The sequence below is a fragment of the Somniosus microcephalus genome, chromosome 1, assembly GCF_052327205.1.
Source record: "Somniosus microcephalus isolate GS21.2 chromosome 1, FLI_Smic_1.0, whole genome shotgun sequence".
NCBI lineage: Eukaryota > Metazoa > Chordata > Chondrichthyes > Squaliformes > Somniosidae > Somniosus > Somniosus microcephalus.
In genome coordinates this window covers 79035927-79062740 of record NC_140987.1, presented here as the reverse complement: position 1 = coordinate 79062740, position 26814 = coordinate 79035927, and the positions used below count along the sequence as shown (strand labels likewise).

General features: G+C 45.6%; 1 protein-coding gene across 1 annotated transcript in view; it reads right to left on the bottom strand.

Annotated features, from left to right (window-relative positions):
- Nucleotides 1–26814, bottom strand: part of fbxo10 (F-box protein 10) — an 81582-nt gene that overhangs the window by 25920 nt on the left and 28848 nt on the right. Inside the window, exons 4-7 of the mRNA XM_085983631.1 lie at nucleotides 4311–4460; nucleotides 3210–3346; nucleotides 1788–1858; nucleotides 706–858 (exon numbers count right to left, since the gene is read on the bottom strand). Of these exons, the coding sequence (XP_085839757.1) occupies nucleotides 706–858; nucleotides 1788–1858; nucleotides 3210–3346; nucleotides 4311–4460 (511 nt within the window). The remainder of the gene's footprint in view (nucleotides 1–705; nucleotides 859–1787; nucleotides 1859–3209; nucleotides 3347–4310; nucleotides 4461–26814) is intronic.

Below are 26814 nucleotides of genomic sequence, written 5' to 3'. Positions count from 1 at the left end.
GCACTGCATCCAGCAGTTGAACATGACACAGTGTACAAGATGCAGTCTGACCGGAGCACTATACAGTTAACTCCTCGGACTTGTAGTCTACTGATTTGGCAATGTAGTTTAACATCCTATTGGTTTTGTTGATCGCTGCCCTGTACTGTTTGGGCATGTTGAACATTGCATTTACCAAGACCCCTCTATCTCTTTCAACTGATCTACTTCAACACCATTCATTACTTGAGAGTGCCCCAGGGGCTCTCTGTCCTATAGTAAAATACCTAGAAACTGTTCCAGGATGATGTGCCCACAAGAGAGGTTTTAACAAATCAAAACAAGAGAAACTATTGTATTTTGCAAAATGGTTGTTTCAACAGCCATCTGTCTAACTGCGGTGGATACAGGGTCAGGGTGGGGAGAGATAATTAGAGTGAGAGGAGGCTCCTGTGGTATAAAACACTGGCATAGGTTAGCTGGGCCAAATGGCCTGTTTCTGTGCTATAGGTTCTACCTAATTCTGATTTGCATTCTGTAAACCCCAGTCAACATAAAGGAAATCTGTGTCACATCATTAATCAGACAGGACATCTTAATTTAACATACTTAACCAACCTGCACCCAGACCAGTGTAGGTAGCAAAAACAACCTACTTTGAGGTTTGATTACACAGGGCACAGAAACTTAAAGATGAGCTGAAATATAACCTACTGCATTCCTTACCATATATGGTGTTCCCTTCTATCAACCCTTTCCCTCGCTCGCCCACAACGACTCCATCCGAATAACCGTAGCAGATAAGATTGTTTCGCAGAATAGGGTCCCCTCCTCGCCGAATATCCGCACCTCCCCAATGATTTTCACGTATAATATTTTCTAAAATTGAAATGAAATATATGTAATTACGACAACAACCACAAAACCAGCTGAAATGATAAACCACGTTGAATGTTGTAGAAGAACCTACCCATCTATCCGTTCACGCCCATCTCCGGGGGTGGGGTTGAACCTCTGCGGAAATTACTGCCGCATCAGCAAATTGCACTGCATATTAAACTACGTTAGGAACGGGACAGTGATCGAGGCGTGTACCTGCCCGTACAACAGTGCAGTGTGTCATTTTAAACACCCATGATCATCTCAGTAGCTTTCAATCATTCTCTTCTTTTCTCCAATTGCCCCCCTCCTCTCCTGCAGGCTGTGACCACTGCTTGGGCATGCTTCCACAAGCTGCAGACAACCCCCTCTACCTATTCTTTATTTGTGGATCTCAGCAGTAAATGTCATCAGGTTATATGACAGTAAGGAGCATCACAGCTGAGCCCAATCTTGCCCTTACTTGCACACTTCTCCAGCAGCAGTACTGGACAGGGAACAGCCACAGATGATCTCCCCCCCTCCTCCCCCCAAATTATTTCTGTACTTCCATTAACAGAAGAGCTCCAATCTCTAACTAATTGATCAAAACATGAACGCAAATCAAGAGCTGCACACAGGTGAGGTTTGGGGAAGAGAACCCTACCTTGATGGATTTTTGTTGTTGTCGAAAGGTTGTTAACATTGAGCAGGAACACAGGTACTCTTTATTCAAATACAGCAAATAAAATCAGGCTTGGGAAAGGTTATACAAACAGAATAAGACACAATAAAAATAGACCCTCTATCAGTTTCTTAAAATGCAGTGTGCGCTTGAGTCCTTCATAGAATATAGAATAGCAAGATAAGCATAGCCTCGCAGAATGCTCAATTTAAATATCTGTGTCTTTGATTACAGTGCTTTGCATGTTGTAAAGCTGCATACTGACCTAATATTTGGCCCCTTCCATTTTCATTCACTGCAACCCCTGCGGCAAGTCCTTGGTAAATGTGATTTCCACTGTGAAGAGACACATTATCAAATGAATACAAACAGGACTAGGAAGTGTTACTGTCTGTGTCGGTGGAGGTTAAGGGGGGGGGGGGGGGGGGGTGGTGGATATCTTGCCACACCTGCACAGTTACCACTGCCATACCCCAGGGTTCCAGCCTTAGCTCCTACCACTTTCTCCATTAGATGCTTCTCCTCTGGGATGTTACCCAGAAGTTTTCCCACATACATCAACGACACTCAGCACATTAAGTGAGTGAGTGAGTGAGTGAAGAAAGAAAGAACTTGCATTTATATAGCATCTTTCACGACCTCAGGATGTTCCACAGCCAATGAAGTACTTTTGATGTGTAATCACTATTGTAATGTAGGAAACACAGCAGCCAATTTGCATCCAGCAAGTTCCCACAAACAGCAATTTAATAAACAGATTATCTAGTCATTTATGTGATGCTGGTTGAGAGATAAATATTGGCCATGACCACCTGAGGGGGCAGACAGGATCTCGGTTTAATGTCTCCTCCAAAAGACGGCATGACATTGCAGCACTCGCTTCAAGTGCGGCATTGAAGTGTCAGTCTGGATTATGTGCTCAAGTCTCGAGTGGTATTTGAACCCACGACCTTCTGACTCAAGAGGCAAGAGCGCCATCACTGAGCCAAAGCTCAGCACCATCAGCCCGAAACCTGGGTTTCGGCAATTTTGGGGCTATCTGCTCGAGATGCCATAAATACGTTCATTACCTTATCCACATCACCTTTCCCACAGTAGACCTTTATAACCTAGCTAAAACATAGTGCAACTATAGTCTAATAACTGTTTGATGGCGAATTTTATTATTGTAACAAGTCATTTATAGTTGACTTTTGTAAATAAATAGTCAGTATCCAGGTTAGACCTCGGCTTGGGAATATTCCATAGCATCTATTCGGAAAAAAAAATGGATGCTTTGAAACCATGTTTTAGCAGAACTCAGTGGAATGGCTGATATCAAGGCTCCCAGACTTTGTTACAAGTCTAAATGCACAACATACCTTTTTCCACTGTTACTTTTTAATGAAGATGAGCAGATTACATTTAACTATTCATGATATACACACAACAGAGGTAATGCAACTTGGGATTTGTAGATTCACCAATTACTCTCAAGAAAAACATGTGTTGCCTATTTATACCTCAGGTGCTAAGCAACAAAATACAATTTCACAGCTACTACAAATGTATTTAGAAGACACCAGATCATGCAAATATCTTTAATGCTCAGTCAGACATTACACAATCCCCAGGAGTCACAGCTGTGCCCAAGAGATTAGGACCAAAATGACAGAAGCTGCAAGTGAGAGTTTATTGGAGCACTCACCTCACCACGGGGTTTCCATTATATAAAATGTAGATGCCAGCTTCTTTATTTCCATAGATTCGATTACTGCGAATGATGCCTTTTCCATTCCCGAGCACAACAATCCCAGAGCGATGGCCGCTGTGTATCTGGTTACACTGCAGAGAAAAGCCAAAAAAGAGGGAAACACCACAATGGAGTATTGCTGCTTGAACGCCATCACCTCTGCCGCACAGCACTAAAAGACCAGAGACTGCTTCTTCTGAAAATTCAGACTCAAACTGAATACATTGTTACAAAATAGCTCTGATGTGGCTTGCCAATGGCTCAGCAGGTTGAGTAGCTGAGCCATGTAGAGCAGAATCCCCCCCCCACCTCCCCCGATTCGACACCAAGTCTGTGTTGCTAGGGTTAGGGTGGTGTACACAGTTATGGCACTCCTCTGAGATTTGGGTTAAGGAATATTGTTGGGTCAGAATTGAGGGAGCTCTCCACCCAGACCATGTTCGGTTTTTGCACCCTTCTGTACACATTGGAGTGAAGGATGTGGCTTTTGTGGAGTGAAGCTTTCTCCCATCTTGAACACCAAATACAGGCCAGGTGGAGAGTAAGGCTTCTCTCCTCTGTCCCAACATTGCTTAACCCCAATGCCAGAGGGGTGGCATTTCCATTTCCCATAGCAGCCTTGCTCATCACCTTTCTCAGTGCGATCTCCAATTTAATGCCAATTTGCACAAGTTGGAGGCGCCTTTGTGCTGTGAGCTGGTGCTCACTAGAATAAGGCCCAAAGTCATTCATGTAGAATCAATACAGCCAGCAGAATGGCAGAGATTTTCATCCCATCAGTTTGGGCTGAATTCAGATTCAGGCGTCAAAAGGTAAGAAGTGTGCAACGCACTGTTGTTAGATGTGTCACAGTGATGCAGTCACTATACAGGAGACAACCTATAAGACTATTTTTCAATGGGAGTTAAAGGGAGAAAAAAATCTTGTGCACTTGAGAGTAAATTCTGATACACACAGGTTAAATAATTTCTGCTTGGGATCAAGAGCTATACGGAGACTGACTGCAAGTCAAAATCAATGGTAGCAAAGAGCCATGCAAAACAAAGTGTTAATTACCAGTATCAAAGGGTTGGCTCCCTTCCGGATATCAATACCAGCCTCTGAATTGGAGTGGATGTTGTTGTCCGCGATTAGACCTCCTGCCGCCAGTCGTAAAAATATTCCCGATGCTTTGCATTGACTAATTTCATTCTTGATCATTATAATCTGAGGGTGAGAAACAGGACTATTAGCTGCCTACCAATCAGAGCACATTTGATTAATACTAAACTACAGCCACGAACTACACACAGTATTAATCCATTAAACAGATGAATTTTGTGGAAATTCAGCACAAATAGTCAGCTTTGGCTCTGTGGTAGCATTCTCGCTTCTGAGTCAAAAGGTTGTGGGTTTCCACTCCAGCGATTTAAGCACATAATCTAGGTCAACACTTCAGTGCAGTACTGAGGGATCGTTGCACTGTCAGAGGTGCCATCTTTCTTATGAGACATTAAACTGAGGCCCTCCTCCAGCCCTACAATCCTTCGTGTATTCTCCAGTCCTCCTATTCTGACCTCTTGTCCAAACCCCTTCCTTCACACCACCATTGGCAGCCGTGCCTTCAGCTGTCTAGTCCCCAAGCTCTGAAATGCCCTCCCTAAACCTTGCTACCTCTCTCCTCCTTTAAGACCTTCCTTAAAACTTCTCTCTTTCCCCAATCTTTGGGTCATCGGTCATAATGTGTCCTTCTTTGGCTCGGTGTTAATTTTTGTTTGCTTACGCGTCTGTGAAACGCCTAGTTAAACACTACGTTAAATGTGAGATATATATATATGGTTTTTCAGTGGGAGAATTGGGGGAACATCAAGAGTATTTATAGCTCCCATTTTTTTTTAATCAAAATTTCATTTGGTGCATTTCCCTCCCATTTTTGGAGCAATATTTTGGACTGCAATTCCTCACTAGCCATTCCAAGCTGCTACCTTCCAACTCCATGTTAATCTGCACTGTGAAATAAAAAAGGCGACAGACTTCATATCACTTAAATTACACTTTAAAAATGTTTCTGGGTAGGCTTTTTTCCCCACTGCTGAACACACCGTAATTGTCTAAATACACAGTAATTCAGTACATTAATCTGGACCATTTCATCTGCATCACTTGTTCTACTGGTTGTATTTGCTTTGTTGAGTCCCTGGTATAGCTTGGGTCAAAACTATAGGTTAGGGCTTCAAACTCCAGTGCCTAAAAACTGAGTGCAACTTATTCAATTTGAGAATCTGGACCATTTCAAAATTGCCTCTACAATAAATAGCAACATTGCAGACAAAGAATGCATCAAATGAACACATTCTCATGCAGTAGCTGCATCCCCCAAAGCAAACAACCTAGAGTACAAGGAAACTTTATATACAGAGCATGCAAACTTCTGCCATTCTACTCAAGTAACATTCTGTTTCACATAAATTCTACTCTCAAAATACAATGATTTGAGGATGGATAGAATCATAGAATGAAACAGCACAGGAGGAGGCCATTCGGCCGATTGTGCCTGTGCCAACCCTTTGGAAAAGCTATCCAATTAGTTCTACTCTCCTGCTATTTCCCCATAGCCCTGCACATTTTCTCCCCCTTCAAGTACTTATCCAATTCCCTTTTGAAGGGTGCCATCGAATCTGCTTCCACCAGCCTTTCAGGCAGTGCATTCCCAATCATAACAACTCGCTACATAATTTTTTTCCCTCCTGTCGCCTCTGGTTCTTTTGCCAATTGCCTTAAATCTGTCCCCTCTGGTTAACGAACCTTCAGCCACTGGAAACGGTTTCTTCTTATTTAATCTATCAAAGCCCTTCATGATTTTGAACACCTCTATTAAACCTCCTCTCAACTTCTCTGCTCTAAGGAGAACAACCCCAGCTTCTCCAATCTCTCCACATAACTGACGTCCCTCATCCCTGGTACCATTCTAATAAATCTCTTCTGTACCCTCTCCAAGGCCTCGACATCCTTCCTACAGTGCGGTGCCCAGAATTGGCCATAATACTCCAGCTGAGGCCTAACCAGTGTTTTATAAAAGGTTTAGCATAACTTCCTTGCTTTTGTACTCTATGCCTCTATTTATAAAGCTAAGGATCCTGTATGCTTTTTTTAACAGCCTTCTCAACTTGTCCTGCCACCTTCAAAGATTTGTGCACATACACCCCCAGGTCTCTCTGTTCCTGTACCCCCTTTAAAATTGTAACATTTAGCTTGTATTGCTTCTCCTCATTCTTCCTACCAAAATGAATTACTTCACACTTCTCTGCATTAAATTTTATCTGCCATGTCTGCCCATTTCACCAGTCTGTCTATGTCCTCCTGAAGTCTGTTACTATCCTCCTCATTGTTTACTACATTTCCGAGTTTCGCGTCATCTGCAAACTTTGCCCTGTATACCCAAGTCCAGGTCATTAAAAATATCAAAAAGAGACGTGGTCCTAATACCGAACCCTGTATACCTCCCTCCAGTTTGAAAAACAACCAGTCACCACTACTCTCTGCTTTCTGTACCTTAGCCAATTTCATATCCTCACTGCCACTGTCCTTTTAATCCCACGGGCTTCAATTTTGCTAACAAGAATATAAGGTGGTACTTTATCAAACACCTTTTGAAAGTCCATGTATGCATCAACCGCACTACCCTTATCAACCCTCTTGTTACTTCATCAAAGAAATCAATCAAAGCAGTCAAATAAGATTTGTCTTTAACAAATCCAAGCTGCCTTTCATTTATTAGCCAATACTTTTCCTAGTGCCAATTAATTTTGTCCCTTACTATTGGCCCAGAATTTGATGACAAAGTAACGGTGAGGCTAACGGCGCTCACCATTATTTGTGCGCAAATTGCACAGCAATTTCAGGCGAAGGCAGATGTGCAGTTAAATGTGAAAATCCAGAAGTTGCTGTCCAAGATGCGCTGCAAAAACAGCATCTCGCTGTCTGACTGACCATTCAAATGTATTGAACAGCGTGAAGTTCCTGTACTTGCACGGTAGATACAAACTAAACTCGCCACAGAAAGTTAGGGTATGTCCATTTTAATGGCGTGATAAGTGTTAATTACTGCCAATCAACCTCGCTGGCACTGAAAATGAACTATTACAAGTGTGGAGCCTCATTCCTTCATTTTAGTTGTTGGAAGGTTTAAAAAAAAAAAAAAAAATTTCAATTAAAAGAACATCTTTTACTTTTTCTTTGTGTTTTTCTCTCTCTTAATCCAATCTTTCTTTCGCTCTTTTTATTTCTCTTTCTGTACCCGATTTGACATCGAATTCACTATTCTAAGTTGTACTTCATTCTGCTGCCCTCTCCTTGACAAATTAGTTTCAACCCTCCACCACGGCAGTATTTAACCTCCCTGCGAGGGCATTGGTCCAGGCCCTGTTGAGGTGCAACCTGTCTTGTTTTAATACAATAGTTGCAGAATATAGATGTTGTGTCTGGTCAGGTGTCAAGGGAGGGGCTATGTCATTCAATTTAAATGCAGGCAGCTTGTGGGTTTTGTCCCATTCATTTTTTTGAAAAGTATTTCTTGGCCTGTTTAGTAAAATTAAGTCCAAGTGAAGTCTTCAGAAATGGATAAGCCAAAATGTTGGATGGTAACAGTAAATTACCACGTAAAGGCCAATATTTAGGCAAGATATAACTGCTGTAAACCTATAATGTGTGATTGTTTCTGTTCATTTCTTTGTTCATTTATCCATTTACAGGAAACTTTCTGATATCCGGCACTGACGGGACCGAGCTGGTGCCGTACCATCAAAAGTGCCGGACATACCAGCGTTAACGTTGAAACATACGGCACTGAAAAGCTCCGTGTGAATCAACAAACCCTGTTGCTTAGCAACAGCTTCAAAACAGTCGGCTGCAGCTGCAAGCGTCTCTAGCTGAAGCTGTTGCTATAGCTACAGACCTTGCAGTGCCTGACTGGGGGGGAAAAAAAGCAACGAGAACTAAAAAAACTTATAGAAAACGGCTCCTGATTTTTGCCGTTAGATTGAGTATTCCGGACATATAACCTCCAGATAAACCAAAGTTTCCTGTACTATTTAATTAAGCCACTCATCAGTTTTAGCTTAAACCATGATTTAATCTACCACCTTCTGGAGCTGAGGAAGATCACCTGAAGGCAAGTGATACAACCACAGAGCTTGACATAGGATTACATAGGATATACGGCACAGAAACAGGCCATTCGGCCCAACCAGTCCATGCCGGCGTTTATGCTCCACTCGAGCCTCTTCGTCTTTCCTTATCTAAATCTATCAGCATAACCCTCTATTCCCTTCTCCCTCATATGCTTGTCTAGCCTCCCTTAAATGCATCTATACTGTTCGCTTCAACCACTCCCTGTGGTAGCGAGTTCCAAATTCTCACCACTCTTTGGGTAAAGAAGTTTCTTCTGAATTCCCTATTGGATTTCTTGGTGACTATCTTATATTGATGACCTCTTGTTATGTTCTTCCCCACAAGTGGAAACATTCTCTCTGTATCCAATCTATCAAAACCTTTCATAATTTAAGGACCTCAATTAGGTCACCCCTTAGCCTTCTTTTTTCGAGAAAAAAAGAGACCCAGCCTGTTCATATTTTCCTGATATGTATACCCTCGCATTTCTGGTATCATCCTTGTAAATCTTCTCTGCACCCTCTCGAGTCTTTTTTATCCATATCCTTTTTATAATATGGCGACCAGAACTGTACACAATACTCTAAGTGTGGTCTAACCAAGGTTTGATACAGGTTTAGCATAACTTCCCTACTTTTCAATTCTATCCCTCTAGAAATAAACCCAAGTGCTTGGTTTGCTTTTTTGTGGCCTTGCGAACCTGTGTCGCAACTTTTAGTGATTTGTGTATTTATACTCCCTTTGTTACTTTATCCCACCTAGACTCGCACCCTCCAAGTAATGTGACCTCCCTATTCTTCCTACCAAAATGTAATACCTTACATTTAATCGGTGTTGAACTTCATTTGCCAATTATATGCCCATTCTGCAAGTTTATTAATGTCCTCCTGTAATTTGTTGCAGTCCTCCTCAGTATTGACTATCCCCCCCCAATTTGGTGTCATCCGCAAATTTAGAAATTGTGTTTTTGATTCCAAAGTCTAAATCGTTAATGTAAATTGTGAACAACAGTGGTCCCAGCACTGATCCTTGTGGAACACCACTACCCACCTTCCGCCACTGTGAAAAGCTACCCTTTAACCCCTACTCTCTGCTTTCTGTCTTGAAGCCAGCTAGCTATCCATTCTGCGACTTGTCCCGACTTCACATTCTCTGACCTTGTTCCTCAGTCTATTATGGGGTATCTTATCAAAGGTCTTTTGAAAATCTAGATAAATTACATCCACTGCATTACCATTGCCTACTCTCTCTGTTACCTCTTCAAAAACTTCAATGAGGTTGGTCAAGCAAGACTTTCCCTTCTGAAATCCATTCTGACTATTCATTATTATATTTTTGGTTTCTAGATGTTCTTCTATTTTCTCCTTTAGTAGGGATTCCATTATTTGTCCTACCACCGATGTTAAGCTGACTGGTCTATAATTCCCTGGACATGTTTTATCCCCCTTCTTGAATATAGGCATTACGTTAGCTATCCGCCAGTCTTCTGACACTACATCTATTTCTAACAAATTATTAAATATGTGTAGTAATGCCTCCACTATCTCTTCCCTAGATTCTTTTAAAATGCATGGATGCAATCCAACCGGACGAGGGGTTTTATCCTCTTTGGAGTTTGATTCGTTTATTTAATATAAATGCACTTATCTCATTACTAATCTCACCATCCAATGTCATGTCTGCCTGTTCCATCTCCCTGGTAAATACTGAAGCAAAATAATTATTTAATATTTCTGCCATCTCTCTATCGTTACTTAATGGCCATATTCCCATCCCAACCTTCCTTTTTTTATTGATGTGCCTGGAAAATATTTTACTATTTTGTTTTATGTTCCTTGATAATTTAATTTCATAGTTCCTCTTTGCCTTCCTAATTGTTTTTTTGACTTCTCTCCTAATCTCTTCGTATTCTCCCTTATCATGCACCACCTGCTGTCCATGTACTTAATGTATGCCTCTTCTTACCCTCAATTGTTCCCTTATGGCTTTATTCATCCATGGAGTCTCATTAGTGTTTAGTTTGTTCTTTCCTTTAGCAGAATATATTGTTCCTGCACTCTGTTGAACACAGTTTTAAATGTTTCCCATTGCTGTTCTACAATGTTGTTTGCCAATGTTGTTGCCATTTTATTTTCCCCAAGTTCTATCCAGCCCCTCAAAATCAGCTTTTCTCCAATCTATTAACCTGGTTTTCATCATACTTACGTCCTTCTCAATTATCATCTTAAAAAGTGTATTATATTATGGTCATTATTGCCTAGATGTTCCCCTACTTTTACTTCTCTTATCTGCTTTGGTTCATTCCCCATTACTGGATCCAATAGCAAATCCTCCCTTGTTGGGCTTTTTACATATTGGGTTAGAAAGGAGTCCAGTACACATTGTAGGAACTCTTATCCTCTTTACCTACCTCTTCTGTCCAACTAATAACGGGGTAGTTGAAATCCCCCATGATTATTATTCTATGTTTTTTACTCATTTCCCTAATTTGTCTGCATATTTCTTCCTCCACCTCTCTTCCACTATTAGGCGGTCTGTAGACTACGCCTATTAGTGTGACTGATCCTTTATTATCTTTTATCTCTACCCATATGGATTCTATTTTTGTCTTGCTGATAGCTACGTCACTTTTTTCTACTGCCATTATATTATCCCCAATAAGTACAGCTTCTCCAACTCCCCTTTTGCCCCCCCTCTATATTTTCTTAATATGTTATACCCTGCAATGTTTAATTCCCAGTCCTGATTTTTCTGTAGGCATGTCTCAGTAATCCTTACTAGGTCTGGTTCCTCGCAGCGCATGATTGCCTCCAGCTCCCCTGTTTTATTATGGACAGTGTGCATTGCTGTACAGACAGTTTAACTCATTTTTAATAGGATTTCCTCTCACTTTATGTTTAACCATCTTTTTAGACTCCTGTTTTATTCCCTTGCCATCAATGTCCTTCCTTACTTTATTCTTTCCTATGCTTTCTTTTCCTGTTTTGTTTATATTTAGGTTGGCTATGTTTCTTGTAGATCCCTCCCCCCATCTTACTAGTTTAAAGCCCGTCGCCTCCCTATTTATCCTTTCCACTAGGACATGGGTCCCATCCCGGTTCAGGTGGAGCCCGTCCCATCGGTACAGCTCCTTCCTGTCAGAGAACTGGTGCCAGTGTCCCACGAAAAGGAACCCCTCTTTCCCACACCAGCCCTTTATTACAGTCACGAGGTGTTTTTTAAAAAATTCCTAGGCATGTTTCTTAAACAGTGTCCTGAAAGTGCAATGTCTGGGTTGAAGTAAGTGACGGTTTGCCGATAGGACTGGTCAAAGATGCCACACGAGGAAACTATCTAGAGTAAAAAAAAAAAGTAACAATGGATAAGTGCGAAGGAAAGGTCAAGTGAGCTGCAAAGAACATCCTTATAACCAGTAGGATAACAGGTGTATAATTATTGTACAAAGTATAATTGTCTTTTAATCTGCAACTGTGCCGTAGTGTCCTAAAATTACCACTACTGAATAGATGAAAGTTCAGTACTAGGGCCAATGTTCTTTTTGATAAGGATACACTGCCCGATAGGGTGGTGGATACAGATTCAATAGTAGCCTTCCACAGGGAATTGGATAAATACTTGAAGGAGAAAAAATTGCAGGCCTATGGGGAAAGAGCAGGGGAGTGGGACTAACTGGATTGCTCTTCGAAAGAGCCAGGACAGACTCGATGGGCCGAATGGCCTCCACCCGTGCTGTACTGTTCTATGATTCTACATGAAGGTTATACGGTACTTCTAGTAAATTTCAAACTTCATTTTCCAGCAAAATAGAATAGTAATCCAGACGCCTGGATTAATAATCCAGAGAACGAGAGTTCAAATCCCATTATGGCAGTTTGAGAATTTGAATTCAGTTAAAAAAAATTGGCAATTAAAAGCTGTTATCACTAAAAGTGACCATGAAGCCATCAGATTGTAAACACCCAAATGGTTCATTAACGTCCTCTAGGGAAGGAAACATGTCGTACTTACCCGGTTTCATCTTCATGTGACTCCACAGCCACACCAACGTGGTTCATTCTTAACTGCCCTCAGACGTGGCCTAACAAACCACACAGCCCACCACCACCTTTTCAGGGCAACTAAAGATGAGCAACAATGTCGGCTTTGCCAGCGACACCCAGATTCCGAGAGTGAATTAAATTGTTTTAAAATTCAATAAAGCAGTATAGTACATCGAAACAAAGAAACGATTGGACTTACTGTGCATTTCCTCCACTTTCTGCGTTTAACCCAGTACCTGATGACGGTTTCTGCTGTAGCGCACTTTTTGGAAGTTTATCTTACCAGAGTACAAGGTTCTATATACACAAAGCCTCACAAAACATTTGGTGCTTGTACAAGGTCTACTTCTACCTCTGCTTTCAACGCAACCACTTGCCAAGATCTTTACAATCTATATTAACGATTTGGAGGAAGGGACCGAGTGCAACATATCCAAGTTTGCCGACGATACAAAGATGGGAGGGAAAGCAGTGAGTGAGGAGGACATAAAAAACCTGCAAAAGGACATAGACAGACTAAGTGAGTGGGCAGAGATTTGGCAGATGCAATATAATGTTGGAAAGTGTGAGGTTATGCACTTTGGCAGAAAAAAATCAAAGAGCAAGTTATTATCTAAAAGGAGAGAAACTGCAAAGTGCTACAGTACAATGGGATCTGGGGGTCCTGGTGCATGAAACACAAAAAGTTAGTATGCAGGTGATCAGGAAGGCCAATGGAATCTTGGCTTTTATTGCAAGGGGGATGGAGTATAAAAACAGGGAAGTCTTGCTGCAGTTATACAGGGTATTGGTGAGGCCACACCTGGAATACTGCGTGCAGTTTTGGTTTCCATATTTAAGAAAAGATATACTTGCTCTCGAGGCGGTTCAGAGAAGGTTCACTCGGTTGATTCCAGAGATGAGGGGGTTGACATATGAGGAAAGGTTGAGTAGGTTGGGCCTCTACTCATTGGAGTTCAGAAGAATGAGGTGATCTTATCGAAACATGTAAGATTGTGAGGGGGCTTGATCGGGTGGATGTGGTGAGGATGTATCCACTGATTGGTGAGACTAGAACTAGGGGGCATAATCTTAGAATAAGGGGCTGCCCTTTCAAAACTGAGATGAGGAGAAACTTCTTCACTCAGAGGGTAGTAAATCTATGGAATTTGCTACCCCAGAGAGCTGTGGAAGCTGCAACATTAAATAAATTTAAAATGGAGATAGACATTTTCTTAGCAGATAAGGGAATTAGGGGTTACGGGGGAGAGGGCAGGGAAGTGGACGCGAGTCTAGATTCAGATCAGCCATGATCCTATTGAATGGCGGAGCAGGCCCGAGGGGCCGTATGGCCTACTCCTGCTCCTACTTCTTATGTTCTAGGCACTAGCTCGGCTAATTTGCCCCCATGTAAAGCGTGCTCCAGAGTTCAGCCTCATTAGCTGAATTCCGGATTCTCCCAAAGTACGCCTTTGTTGACATATTACATTTTTAATCCTCAGGTCCCTCTCCTGAGATTTTCTGTTTGCTTTTCTTGTTATGGAATTCCTTCAAATACACTGTACTTGACACATTGGCCGCGATTTTGCCGGCGTTCAGCGGACTCAATTGGTGGCGGGTCAGCTGTGAAACTTAAAATGATTTACAGCGGGTCGGGAACCCGCTGTCAAAATGCACACACCTGCATTTCCCAATGTCGGGTCTGCCAGCACGGAGCAGACCCGACAGACAGCAGCAAGGGACCCAAATCAAATTAGTGGCTTGTTTACAGCCACTTAATGTTTCCCCCCCACCCCGCCCCCAGCATTTTGAACTTGACAGGTCACCCACTGGTTTCCTGCTGTGCCTAGACCTTGTCTGTGAAGCCGAGGAGGTCACAGGCCATTGAATCAGCTGTTGAGTTGACAGCTTCAAATGTCAAGTCAAAGCTCCCAGCTGATTGAGAAATGTTCCCTTAACCACCAGCTTCTCTAAACTGCATTTCCACTACAGATTCAGAACGCTGCAAGTCTTTACACAAGTCTCCATCCAGTCTGACCTCATTACCTCTCCCACCATTGACAGATCACTTCTGTCATCTCTACTCCACCAGCATGAGTGCACTTTATACTCTCTCACCTTGGTCCTCAGAATCTGACCATAATCAGCCCCAACAACCACACCAACCTTCTCTGCAATTACCTGATGCTGCACAGGACAGAGGGCATCAGCACCCGACCACATTGCTGCTCGGGACGCCAGGGATGGCCTCACCATGGCCAGATTTACTTCACTTAACACTGCACACCCTGGCTGCCACATGATGCGCCAAGTTGGCACCACCCCACACCAACAACATAAAGCATCCCTACAATGCCCAAGCCATTCCTTTCACACTCATCAGCATTGCAAGGGGTACCGTTATGTCTCACCATTCACTGCAACTCAATAAGCCACTTCTAAAGGTGCACACAAATCTGTCAAAGAATGCAAAGTGTTGAAAATAAAGATTTCAATGTTTGACAATACATTAACAGAAACTTCACATGAACATTGGATAAAACACACAAGTGCCTACCCTTGTGCGTTGTTAGTTGGTATGATTGGACTAGGATGAGGGAAGAGTCTGAGGGGTGACTTGTGAGATGGGGAAGTGATAATGTAGATAGAGGGGGATGGGTGGAGGTGCAAGGTAAGTTGGTGTGAGTAAGGATGTGCAGGAGTAGGGTAGGGAAGGCAGAGTGATGGGGATGTGATGAGTGGCACAGCAGGATGAGGTTGAGTGTGGCTTTGCAGTAACATTTCGTGATCTACTGAGATCATTGAAAGGTTTGCGCCACTGCAGCCTGGTCCTCCCGACGACGTCCCTGCTTGTGCCCTCCTGTGCAATGTGCAACCAGGCTGATTTGGTCTCCTGGGAAAGTCTTTTCCGCCCATTGGAAGGGAAGAGAACCGCCCTGCGGGCTGTGACTCCCTTCATAAGCAGATAGAGGAAGTCATGGGAGAGCCTGGGTACAGCCGTGCACCTCTGTACAATGCTGTAGAACAATGTCAGCACAAATGTCAAAGTAAATTTGCGCATGGTCCTTTTAAGGAAACCAGCTGATGATGCGTCATCAAATGATGTCATTAGACCCGATTCCTTCAATTGGTCGGGAAACTCGCTGGGTGGGGCTTAACAAGCCCAATCAGGGGAAAGTCATGTCGGAGGCCGGTATAGAGCCAGCAGCGGAGCCGCGACCCGCCGAGGTAGGGAAAATCGCGGCCATTGTTTTTCCTCTCTCTCGGTGTGCGCAAAGAGAATGAAAAAAAAAACTCAGCACGACAGAGATCAAAAGGGAAATAAAACAAGGGAGAGAAATCTGTGGAAAAGCACATCCAACTGATGATAATCAAGCCAAATCCACAGCAATGGCCTTGGTGAAAGAGTCAAAGTGTCATTGACTCTAGAGTCAAGAGGGCAATGTATAGTTGCAACAAGGATGAAAAGATTATGGGAAGAAAAACAGAATTGTGACAAAAGAATGGATTTTTGTCTGTGTTGAATTCTTAACTTGCATTTGTATTGCTAGTAAGAGAATGTAATGAGTCTTTCTCAAAAGAAAAGCCAAAGTACAAGTTGCTAAATAAAATATAGTGGAATGTCTAAAGTACTAAATGCTTAAATGACCAGAGCCGTCACATTGAATCTCAGACTTTCTTGCCAAGGTTGGCCATCAATTTAATATTGATGAGAAATGCAGCCTTCTGTGAACGGCTGTTGATCAATGTAATTAGGAAAAAATTGCAGGGTTATGGGGAAAGAGCAGGAAAATGGGTATAATTAGGTTACTCTTTCAAAGAGCCAGCATAGGCACAATGGGCTGAATGGACTCCTGTGCTGCAAGATCCTATTAAAGATGCAGTCATCAATTGCTTTTTGTTTTTTAAACCTTGAGGGGGATTGGAATATTTTGGGAGGGGGTCGGGGGAGGGAGAGTCTGTTTTACCAGAGAGTTTCAGCAGCAGATGAGGGGTTACAAATTGGTTTGCATTGAGTTTGTTTTTTTGAGTGCAAAATAGGCACAATGCTGATAGATTTAGCAGTGGGACAGCCAGGTGCATTTGGGTCACAGCTAAATAAGTCAGGCCCATTTTTTTAGGGGCTGCCTGAAACAGCCATTGGGCCCCTTGCATTTATTAATTAGGGGCCCAACACACGTCAAAGGACCCCTCTGGAAAATTGGTTTCCGATGAGAGGAACTGGTGTTGGGCCGGGCCTGCCTGGCTCAGGATTCTTCAGCGGCTGCCAATGAAAGGCAAGTTTATCTTGGATGTAAATTTAATTAAAAAAACCTTCCCATGGAGCCAGAAGGACCAAAAATTAATCAATAGAACAGGAATCAGGTGGGTTCTAAATGGATGGTCACGTGCTCTGCCAGATTAATGCCCAAGCAGTGAAGTTTAAAATTCCCCTGTTTTCTGTGAATTTGATATTTCAGTTTCTGGGGTAAGAATCTGCTACATTCTGTGTGAGGAGCTGGATTTTCACAGTGTGGTGATGTTAATCTGCTAAGGTCTCTATTGTAGTGTCCGAGTATAAAGAATACACGGACTGCAGGAGAACAATAATAACAGGTAACTTAAGACTGACGTACAGAAGCCTGCTATGGCTTTATATACAGGGGTGGTCACTGCCGGTACTGCAGTCTAAGACCAGTTATTCCCTTAAAGGTACATACACAACAATTCCTCCCTTTTTAGATAAACAGTACATAACATTCATTTAACAACTAAATAATAACTAATTACAATTACAATTTTCTCTGTACTATATACATCAACTGAAATAATCATTTAAGTTCAGTCTTTGAGGAGGCTTCCTGATCCTGACTGGATAGCGCCTTTCTCAAGTATCCTGTTCTTGCGGTGGGGTTGATTCTGGTTCATTGTCATTGGTTGGTTCGTCAGCTTCCAATACCACTGCTTCTGAGGTAGACGCAATCTGTACTTCGGGTTGATTACCAGGTACACCTGCTCAGGATATGGGTTTGGCTTGTTCCGGTGACTCTAGAATCTGGTCAACATGGCGTCTGTGGTAAACCACTTTTATCGTTCACTATCGTTACACTATAGTTATCACTGTTATATCGTTACTCTATGGTTATCACTGTTCACACTGTTGTATCACTATACGAGGTCGCCTCGTCACGCTGCTATACCTGGGCTGACCACTGCTGACTCCGCCCATGACTCCACCTACCTGCCCAGGTATAAAGGTAGTCGACTGGCTGGCATTCCTCCTTGTTGTATCCGATCACCCACGAGGGTGGGCTCTGTTATTTAGCCAATAAAAACCTATAGTTACTTTCTTAACTCGTCGCTTTTCATTGGATGAATTGATAGGTATATCAGCGTCTCACGATGCTCTCTCCAATGTCCACTGTGTACATTAGTGGTCCCTGCTGTGTGCATATTGTTCCTGGCTGCCATTTTTCTGTTCGGTAGTCGCGGGCCAAGACTGGTTGCCCTATCTTGAAGCTCCTGGTTGGCTTCTCATTTATGTGCTGGAATTGCTTATCCTCAACATCTCGTCTTATGTTTGGTTTGAGTAAATCCAGGCGACATCTTAGCCTTCGGTTGAAGAACATTATGGCTGGAGCTTGGTTGGTGACTGCATGTGTCGCATTCCGGTAAGCAAACAAGAAATTATCCACCTTGTGTTGTAGTGGTATGTCGTCATTATGAATTGCCTTTATTGCCTTTTTAAAGGTCTGAACAAACCTCTCAGCCAATCCATTTGTGGCTGGATGATATGGGGCAGATGTGTAATGTTTCACCCCATTATTCCTCAGAAACCTCCGGAAATCCTCTGACACAAACTGTGGCCCATTGTCGGAGCAAATCTGTTCTGGCAAGCCATTCCTGGCGAAGATGGTCCGTAGGACTGCAATAGTTTTCTCCGTGGTGGTGGAGGACATTTTGATGACCTCTGGCCATTTCGAATGGGCGTCCACAGCGATTAGGAACATTGAGTCCATAAATGGACCAGCAAAATCAATGTGTACCCGTTGCCATGGAGATGAGGGCCACTCCCATGGATGTAGTGGGGCCTGTGGTGGAGCGTTTTGGACCTTCTGGCATCCTGTGCATCTCTTGGTCATATCCTCGATTTCTTTATCGATTCCCAGCCACCATACAACCGCCCTGGCTAGGCTCTTCATTTTTACCCCTCCCAGATGACCCTCATGAAGCTCATTGAGCAATCTATCTCTCAACTTGGGTGGAATTACCACTCGGGATCCACACATCAAGGTCCCCCGGCACACTGACAGCTGTTCTCTCCTTGGCGAGAATACTGGCAACAGTGAGTCGCCATGTGCTGGCCATCCCTTCACCGTCAAATCATAGACCCGAGAGTGTGTCGGGTCATTTCGGGTTTCCTTCTCTAGTAACAGGTAGACATTCGACTATGGTCGAATGGAATATCTCAACAGGGTCCACTGCAGGTGCTTCCTCTACCGTAGGCAACGGTAGGCGCGACAGCCCATCAGTGTTTCCATGCTGTTTCGTACCCTTGTACTCTATGTCATACTGATGTGCCCCTAGAAAAAAAGTGACCATCTTTGCAGCCGTTGCGCCGTCATCACCGGAACGCCCTTCTTTGGGTTAAAAATGGAGACCAGGGGCTGACGATCAGTCAGTAGGGTGAATTTCTGCCCGTGCAGATAGTGATTGAACTTCTTCACCCCCCACACCAGGCTGAGGGCCTCCCTGTCAATCTGGGCGTAGTTACGCTCGGCTGAGGTTAACGAGCACGACGCAAAGGCTATTGGCCTCTCTGAACCGTCAAGGAATTTGTGTGACAGCACCGCTCCGATGCCATAGGGAGACGCATCACATGCTAACCGAATTGGTAGTGTTGGATCGTAGTGGGCCAATACTTCTTTTGAAGTGATTAGGCATTTACATTTCTGAAAGGCACGCTTACACTCATCACTCCATTTCCATGTTACTCCAGTTTGCAGTAGGGCATTCAGTGGGTGCAGAATTGTAGATAAATTCGGCAAGAACTTATGGTAGTAGTTCACCAACCCGAGGAACGACCTCAGTTGCGACACATTTTCCGGTGCTGGAGCCTTGACTACAGCCTCAATCTTGTCCGGCGACTTATGCAACCCTTCCTCATCAATCATGTGGCCACAATACGAGATTTGTCTCCTGAAGAACTCGCATTTGGGGCGGTTGGCTCGTAGCCCATATTCCTGTAATCTCGTGAGCACCTGCTCCAGGTTGGCAAGGTGTTCACTGTCATTTTCGCCCGTAATCAGGATGTCGTCCAAATAACACTGGGTCCCCGGGATCCCTTGCAGGACTTGTTCCATCGCCCTCTGCCAAATAGCCGGGGCTGATGCTACCCCGAATACCAGTCGATTGTACTGGTAAAGGCCTTTCTGAGTGTTTATCGTGAGGTATTTCCTAGATGCTTCTTCCACCTCCATTTGTAGATACGCTTGGGCCAGATCAATCTTTGTAAAGCGTTTCCCTCCAGATAGTGAGGCGAAAATATCTTCTATCCGTGGAAGTGGATATTGTACTGTGTGCAGGACTGGTTTCACAGTTACCTTGAAGTCCCCACAGATGCGAACCTTCTTCGGTTCCCCAGGTGTGCTGCTCAATGATTTCTTCATTACAGGAACGATGGGTGTGGCCCACTCGCTCCAGTCCACCTTGGACAGCACACCCGAACGCTCCAGACTCTCCAGCTCTGCTTCAACGGCTGGGCGGATCGCGTAAGGTACCGGTCTGGCCTTAAAAAAATTTGGGTTTGGGTTATGTTCGATTTTTATCGTTGCCGTTACTCCTTTTAGAGTCCCAAGTCCTTGTTGGAACACCTCTTTCGCATCAGTTAGAATCTTTGACAGTCATCCAGGTGTGACGTCATCATCCTTTTTATCAGTCACAGTTAGCGCCTGAATGGAATGCCAATCCAATTGTATTTTTCGGATCCATTCATGTCCCAAAAAATGGTGGTCCTCCATCTGGTAGTATATATAGATACAGTTTCTGTGTTTCCTTGCCGTTGTATTCAACTGGCACCCTTATTTTTCCTCTGGGGTAGACATTTTGCCCCGTGTATGTCTTCAATACAATGGACGTGTCCTTCAAGGGTATGTGCGGGAATAGCCGCTCATAGTCTCGTCGATTCATGACAGTTAGGGCTGATCCTGTGTCCAATTCCATCTTTACTGGGGACCCTGCTATCATGAGGGTGACCCAAATGGTTCGGTGATCCTCCTTTGCGATCACGTTGTGTAACTTTAGACAACTTGGTCTCCTGCTCCCGGAGTCCTTATCACTCTCCTGATCTTCCGAACTACTGTCTGTCAATTTCTTTACTTTCTTGTACTTTTCCTTAGTAGTTCTTGTAGTGTTGGTTTTCTTTCCCCGACCTGCAGACTCTTGCTATGTGTCCCATTTTCCCACATTGCCTGCATACTTTGTCCTTAAACCAGCAGTCCTTCTGATCATGGGTTGTTCTGCCGCAACGATAGCACTTTTCTGCTCCATACGCCATTTCGTTAGCGCCGTATTCTTGTGGTTTTTGTTGTATTTCCGCAGCTCCCCGTGCTGCTGCTTCGTAGGATACTGCCACGCTGAAAGCCTGTTCTAGCGTCAGGTCCTTTTCCGAAAGTAGTCGTTTCTGGGTTCCTTCACTCTGGAGCCCGCAGACAAACTTATCCCGTAAGGTGTCTGCCAGTCCTGCTCCGAACTGGCAGTGCTTCGATAACTTGCGTAGTTCCGTGAGATAGTCAGCATTGCTCTCATCTTTGTGCTGGTTTCTTTTATGGAACTTGAATCTTTCTGCTATCAGAAGCGGTGTAGGGTTTAGGTGTTCCTGTAAGGTATTAACAATCTCTTCAAAACTTTTCTCCATTGGTTTAGCTGGGGTAATTAAATTCCGCAATAGACCGTACGTTCTCGCACCCATCAAATTTAATAATACCGACGCCTTCTTTCCATCGGCCACCTCATTTGCCTTGTAGTACACTTCAATTCTTTCCACATACGTGGTCCAGACTTCTACCTCATTGTCGAAAGCAGTGATACTGCCACTTTTCGGCATCTTGGCTGATTTAAAATGGCGCCTCCCGCGCTTTTCCTTCTTCCCCAATGGATTAAAATGGCGCCTCCCGCGCTTTTCCTTCTTCCCCAATGGAATAAAATGGCGCCTCCCGTGCTTTTCCTTCTTCCCCTTGCTGCCACGCTGCTCCTAGCGTTCTGCAGGGTAATGGTGGCGACCCACGGCTTCGGTGCGTCTCACTTTTCCTTCCCCTTGTTTTATTTTCACTACGCTGCCCGGTTCTTGAGCACCGACCGCGCTCTGTGTGCTCCACCCTCTCTCTCTCTTTTCCTCCCGACGACGCTGCACGGCCCCTTTGCAGAGCCGCCGCAGTCCGGAAGGGTCAGCACACTACCTGCTACCAGCACGATTTGCTGAACACCTTGACTGGGGAGCCAAGCCCAGCTCTCCACAGCCTCTCCTGCAGCTCTCCGAACTCCGATGGATCCTTGGGCGGTTGCCCGCGGTCGACGCCTGTTGTTCTGACTTCGACCTCCAAAAGCTTCTTCTCAGGGAAAGATCCCCGTGAGGTGATGCAGTACTGCAGGTGAGTTCGAACCTGTTCGTCGCCAATGTAGTGTCCGAGTATAAAGAATACACGGACTGCAGGAGAACAATAACAACAGGTATTTACTGAACAGAGGGTAACTTAAGACTGACGTACAGAAGCCTGCTATGGCTTTATATACAGGGGTGGTCACTGCCGGTACTGCAGTATAGAATCAGTTCTTCTCTTAAAGGTACATACACATCTATCAAAGCAGAAAAGTAAATACACCACAGAACCTTCTTTTCCCTTCTTCACAGTGACTCCTTTTTAAACTCGAGAACAAGGAGCGGGTCTTTCAAGCATAATATTGCGCGGTGGCAGTGTGCTTGATTTAGTTAGAAAAAAATGGCAGAGTGGAAAGGAAAGTTTGGGGGGGTGGTGGGGGAAAGAGACCCTCAAAATGGCCACCTCTAGTGTTGCCTTACAGTGATTTGAGAGTGGTCCTCGCGCATAAAATTGGAGGCAATCTTGTGACATGGGCATAGCACAGATTCACTAGAATGAGACAAAGGCTTAAAGGGTTAAATTATGAGGACAAGTTGCATAAATGGCTGGTGTTCAAGTTTAGAAGGTTGTGGGGTGATCTAATCAAGGTCTTCAAAATAATAAAAGAATTCAATAGGGTAGGTACAGAGAAACTATTTCCTCATGTGGGGGAATCCAGAACAAGTGGCCACAATCTTAAAATTACAGCTAGGTCATCAGGAGTGAAATAAGGAAGCACTTTTTCCACACAAAGGGTAGTGGAAATCTGGAACTCCCTCCCCTAAATAGTCATGGACGCTGAGTCAATTGAAATTTTTAAGACTGAGATCGAAAGAAATTTGTTAGGCGAGGGTACAGTATCTGGTATATGGAGCAAAGGCGGGTAAATGCAGCTGAGGTAGAGATCAGCTGTGAGCTAACAGAATGGTGGAAGAGGCTCAAGGGGCTGAATGGCTTACTCTCCTCCTGCTATGTTCCTATTAAAGTCATTGATTCCTCACCACTGACCTCAACAGTGAGTGATGGCTGGCTCTCGAGTGTGGAAACTATCAACCAATCCTGTCCTCAACCAACATTGCACGTCTGCTCAACAACAGGGCTCACTGGACAGCAATCAGGAGCAGGAACTCCCGAAGATATTTTCCTCCCTTCTCCAGCCAGGGGTCCTGAGCCAATAGTAACACTTAACTGAAATCCCTCTATGACCAATTAACTTAGTAGAGACGAGAGAAACCGTTCAAGCTTTGCTCTCATGGTTTAAGATGTCATGTGAGGTCTTCCAGAAAATTGAGCCAAGAAGTCATTCTTGGCAGCTTCTCCAGAGGTCCTTTTAGTCACAGGAGAACGGAAGATCAATTTCACTTTACTGTTGATATACCTATCAATTCCTCCAATAAAAGGCGAAGAGTTACGAAGGTGACTAAAGGTTTTTATTGACTAAATAACAGCCCACTCTCGTGGGTGATCCGATCCAAGCAGGAGGAATACCAGCCAGTCGCTCACCTTTATACCTGGCCTGGTGGGTGGAGCCAAGGCGGAGTCGGCAGTGGTCATCCCAGGTATAGCAGTGTGGCAAGAGGCGACCTCGTACCGTGATACAATAGTGGTCAGTGATACAGTTATAACGAACAGTGGTGAACAGTGCTAACGATAGTGAACGTGGTTTACCACATTCACCCCTTGTTTAGAATTAAGTCCGGCGGGGTGAAGTGTACTACCAATTCTGGTAGGTCAGTCTGTCCGGAGGCTTCGTAAGCCTCTCCGATCGCCGCAGCGGTGGTGTTGCCTTATCCGGTGCTGGTGCCTTATCCGGTGTTGATGCTGGTGTTTGCGTGGTCGGCGAGGGCTCGTGGGGTTCCGGCATGCCGTCTACCTGGACTGAGGTTGGGGGGGGTGGTGGCGGTGTTTCCGGATCGGCTGAGGGTGCGAGGTCTCGTAGGGAGACAGTGTCCTCCCGCCCGTCTGGGTACGCCACGTAGGCGTACTGGGGGTTGGCGTGCAGGAGGTTCACCCTCTCGACCAGGGGGTCCGTTTTATGGGTCCTCACGTGTTTCCGCAGCCAGACCGGCCCCGGGGCGGTCAGCCAGGTTGGTAGAGTGGTTCCCGTAGTCGACTTCCTGGGGAAAACGAACATTCGTTCATGGGGGGTGGTGTTAGTGGCCGTGCAAAGTAATGACCGGATGGAGTGCAGCGCTGTCGGGAGGACTTCTTGCCAGCGGGAGGTTGGGAGGCCCTTAGACTTTAAGGCTAAGAGGACGGCCTTCCATACCGTCGCGTTCTCTCTTTCCACCTGACCGTTACCTCTGGGGTTGTAGCTGGTGGTCCTGCTTGCTGCAATACCTCTCTCTAGGAGGAATTGCCGGAGTTCCTCGCTCATGAAGGAGGAGCCCCGGTCGCTGTGTATATAGTTCGGGAACCCGAACAAGGCGAAGAGGGCATTCAGGCACTTAATGACCGTGCTACTGGTCATGTCGGGGCAGGGGAAGGCAAAGGGGAAACGGGAGTACTCATCAACGATGTTGAGGAAGTACACATTACGGTCAGAGGACGGGAGGGGCCCCTTAAAGTCGATGCTCAGGCGCTCGAAGGGGCGGGTGGCCTTGATCAGGCTTGCTCGGTCCGGCCTATAGAAGTGCGGTTTGCACTCCGCACAGGTCTGGCAGTTCCTGGTCATGGTCCTGACCTCCTCGATGGAGTAGGTCAGGTTGCGGGCCTTAATGAAATGGTAGAGTCTGGTGACTCCGGGGTGGCAGAGCTGGTCGTGGAGGGTCTGAAGCCTATCGATATGCGCGCTGGCGCATGTCATTCGTGAAAGGGCATCAGGGGATTCGTTCAGCTTGCCTGGCCGGTACAAGATCTCATAATCGTAGGTGGAGAGCTCGATTCTCCATCTCAAAATCTTGTCATTCTTGATTTTGCCCTTCAGCTTGTTATTAAACATGAAAGCACCCGAACGCTGGTCGGTGAGGAGGGTAAATCGTTTGCCTGCCAGGTAGTGCCTCCAGCGCCGTACTGCCTCCACGATCGCCTGGGCCTCTTTCTCGACCGACGAATGTCGGATCTCGGGGCCCTGTAGGGTCCTTGAGAAGAAGGCCACTGGCCTCCCCTCCTGGTTTAGGGTGGCGGCTAAGGCGAAGTCGGAGGCGTCGCTCTCCACCTGAAAGGGGATGGACTCGTCCACTGCGTGCATCGTGGCCTTGGCTATGTCTCCCTTAATGAGGGAGAAGGCCGCGCACGCCTCCTCCGTGAGGGGGAAGGAAGTGGCTTTCAGGAGGGGTCTGGCTTTGTCCGCGTAATTGGGTACCCATTGGGCATAGTAGGCGAAAAGCCCCAGGGTTCTCCTAAGTGCTTTAGGGCAGTGGGGGAGGGGTAGCTCCATGAGGGGGCGCATTCTTTCTGGGTCGGGGCCGATGATTCCGTTCTCCACTACGCAGCCGAGGATGGCAAGGCGCGTGGTGTTAAACACGCATTTCTCCTTATTGTAGGTGAGGTTCAGCCGTTGGGCCGTACGGAGGAATTTCTCCAGATTCGCGTCATGTTCCTGCTGGTCGCGGCCGCAGATAGTGACGTTATCTAGGTAGGGGAATGTAGCCTGCAGTTCGTTCTGGTCAACCATCTGGTCCATCTCCCTTTGGAAGACCGAGACCCCATTAGTGACACCGAAGGGGACCCTAAGGAAGTGGTATAGGCGCCCATTCGCCTCGAAGGCGGTATACTGGCGGTCCTCAGGGAGGATAGGGAGTTGGTGGTAGGCCGACTTCAGGTCGATGGTCGAGAATACTTTATACTGTGCAATCTGATTGACCATGTCAGATATGCGGGGGAGGGGGTATGCGTCCAGCTGGGTATATCTGTTTATGGTCTGGCTGTAGTCGATGACCAGGCGGTTTTTATCGCCGGTCTTTACGACTACGACCTGGGCACGCCAGGGGCTGCTGCTCCCCTCGATAATGCCCTCTTTCAGGAGGCGCCGCACCTCAGAGCTAATGAAGGCTCTGTCCCCGGCGCTATACCGCCTGCTTTTGGTAGCGACGGGTTTGCAGTCAGGGGTAAGGTTAGCAAACAGAGAGGGTGGCGGGACCTTGAGGGTGGAGAGGCTGCAGGTGTTACGCGGTGGGCGGTTTAACGTTTGCTGGTTGTTGACTGTGAGTGGGGGGAGGGGTCCACCGTATGCTAGGGTTACGCTTTGGAGGTGGGATTGGAAGTCCAGCCCTAGTAGGACGGCAGCGCAGAGATGGGGGAGGACGAGGAGTTTAAAGTTTTTATACTCCGTGCCCTTAACCGACAGGGTCACGACACAGTAGCCGCTGATGTCCGTGGCGTGGGACCTCGATGCCATCGAGATTCGGCTGCGCGTTGGTAGGACAGAGAGGGAGTAGTGGCTCACCGTGTCTGGGTGGATGAAGCTCTCCGTGCTTCCGCTGTCGAACAGGCAGGTCGTGGCGTGGCCGTTCACTTTGATGTCCATCATTGACTTGGACAGATGGTGCGGGCGGGCTTGGTCCAGGGTGACGGAAGCTAGTGTGTAGCTGAGCGAGTCGTTGTCATCTGCGGGCGAGGCGGTCGGGCGTGGTGAGTAAAATGGCGTCTCCCACGAGGTAGGGCCCCATGAGGCACTATTGGGGTCGGTTGCCTTAATCAAAGATGGCCGCCCCCATGACTCATGTGTGGGGATGCTGGCCTCAGTTGCCCTAAACAAAGATGGCCGCCCCCATGACTCATGTGTGGGGATGCTGGCCTCAGTTGCCCTAAACGAAGATGGCCGCCCCCATAGTT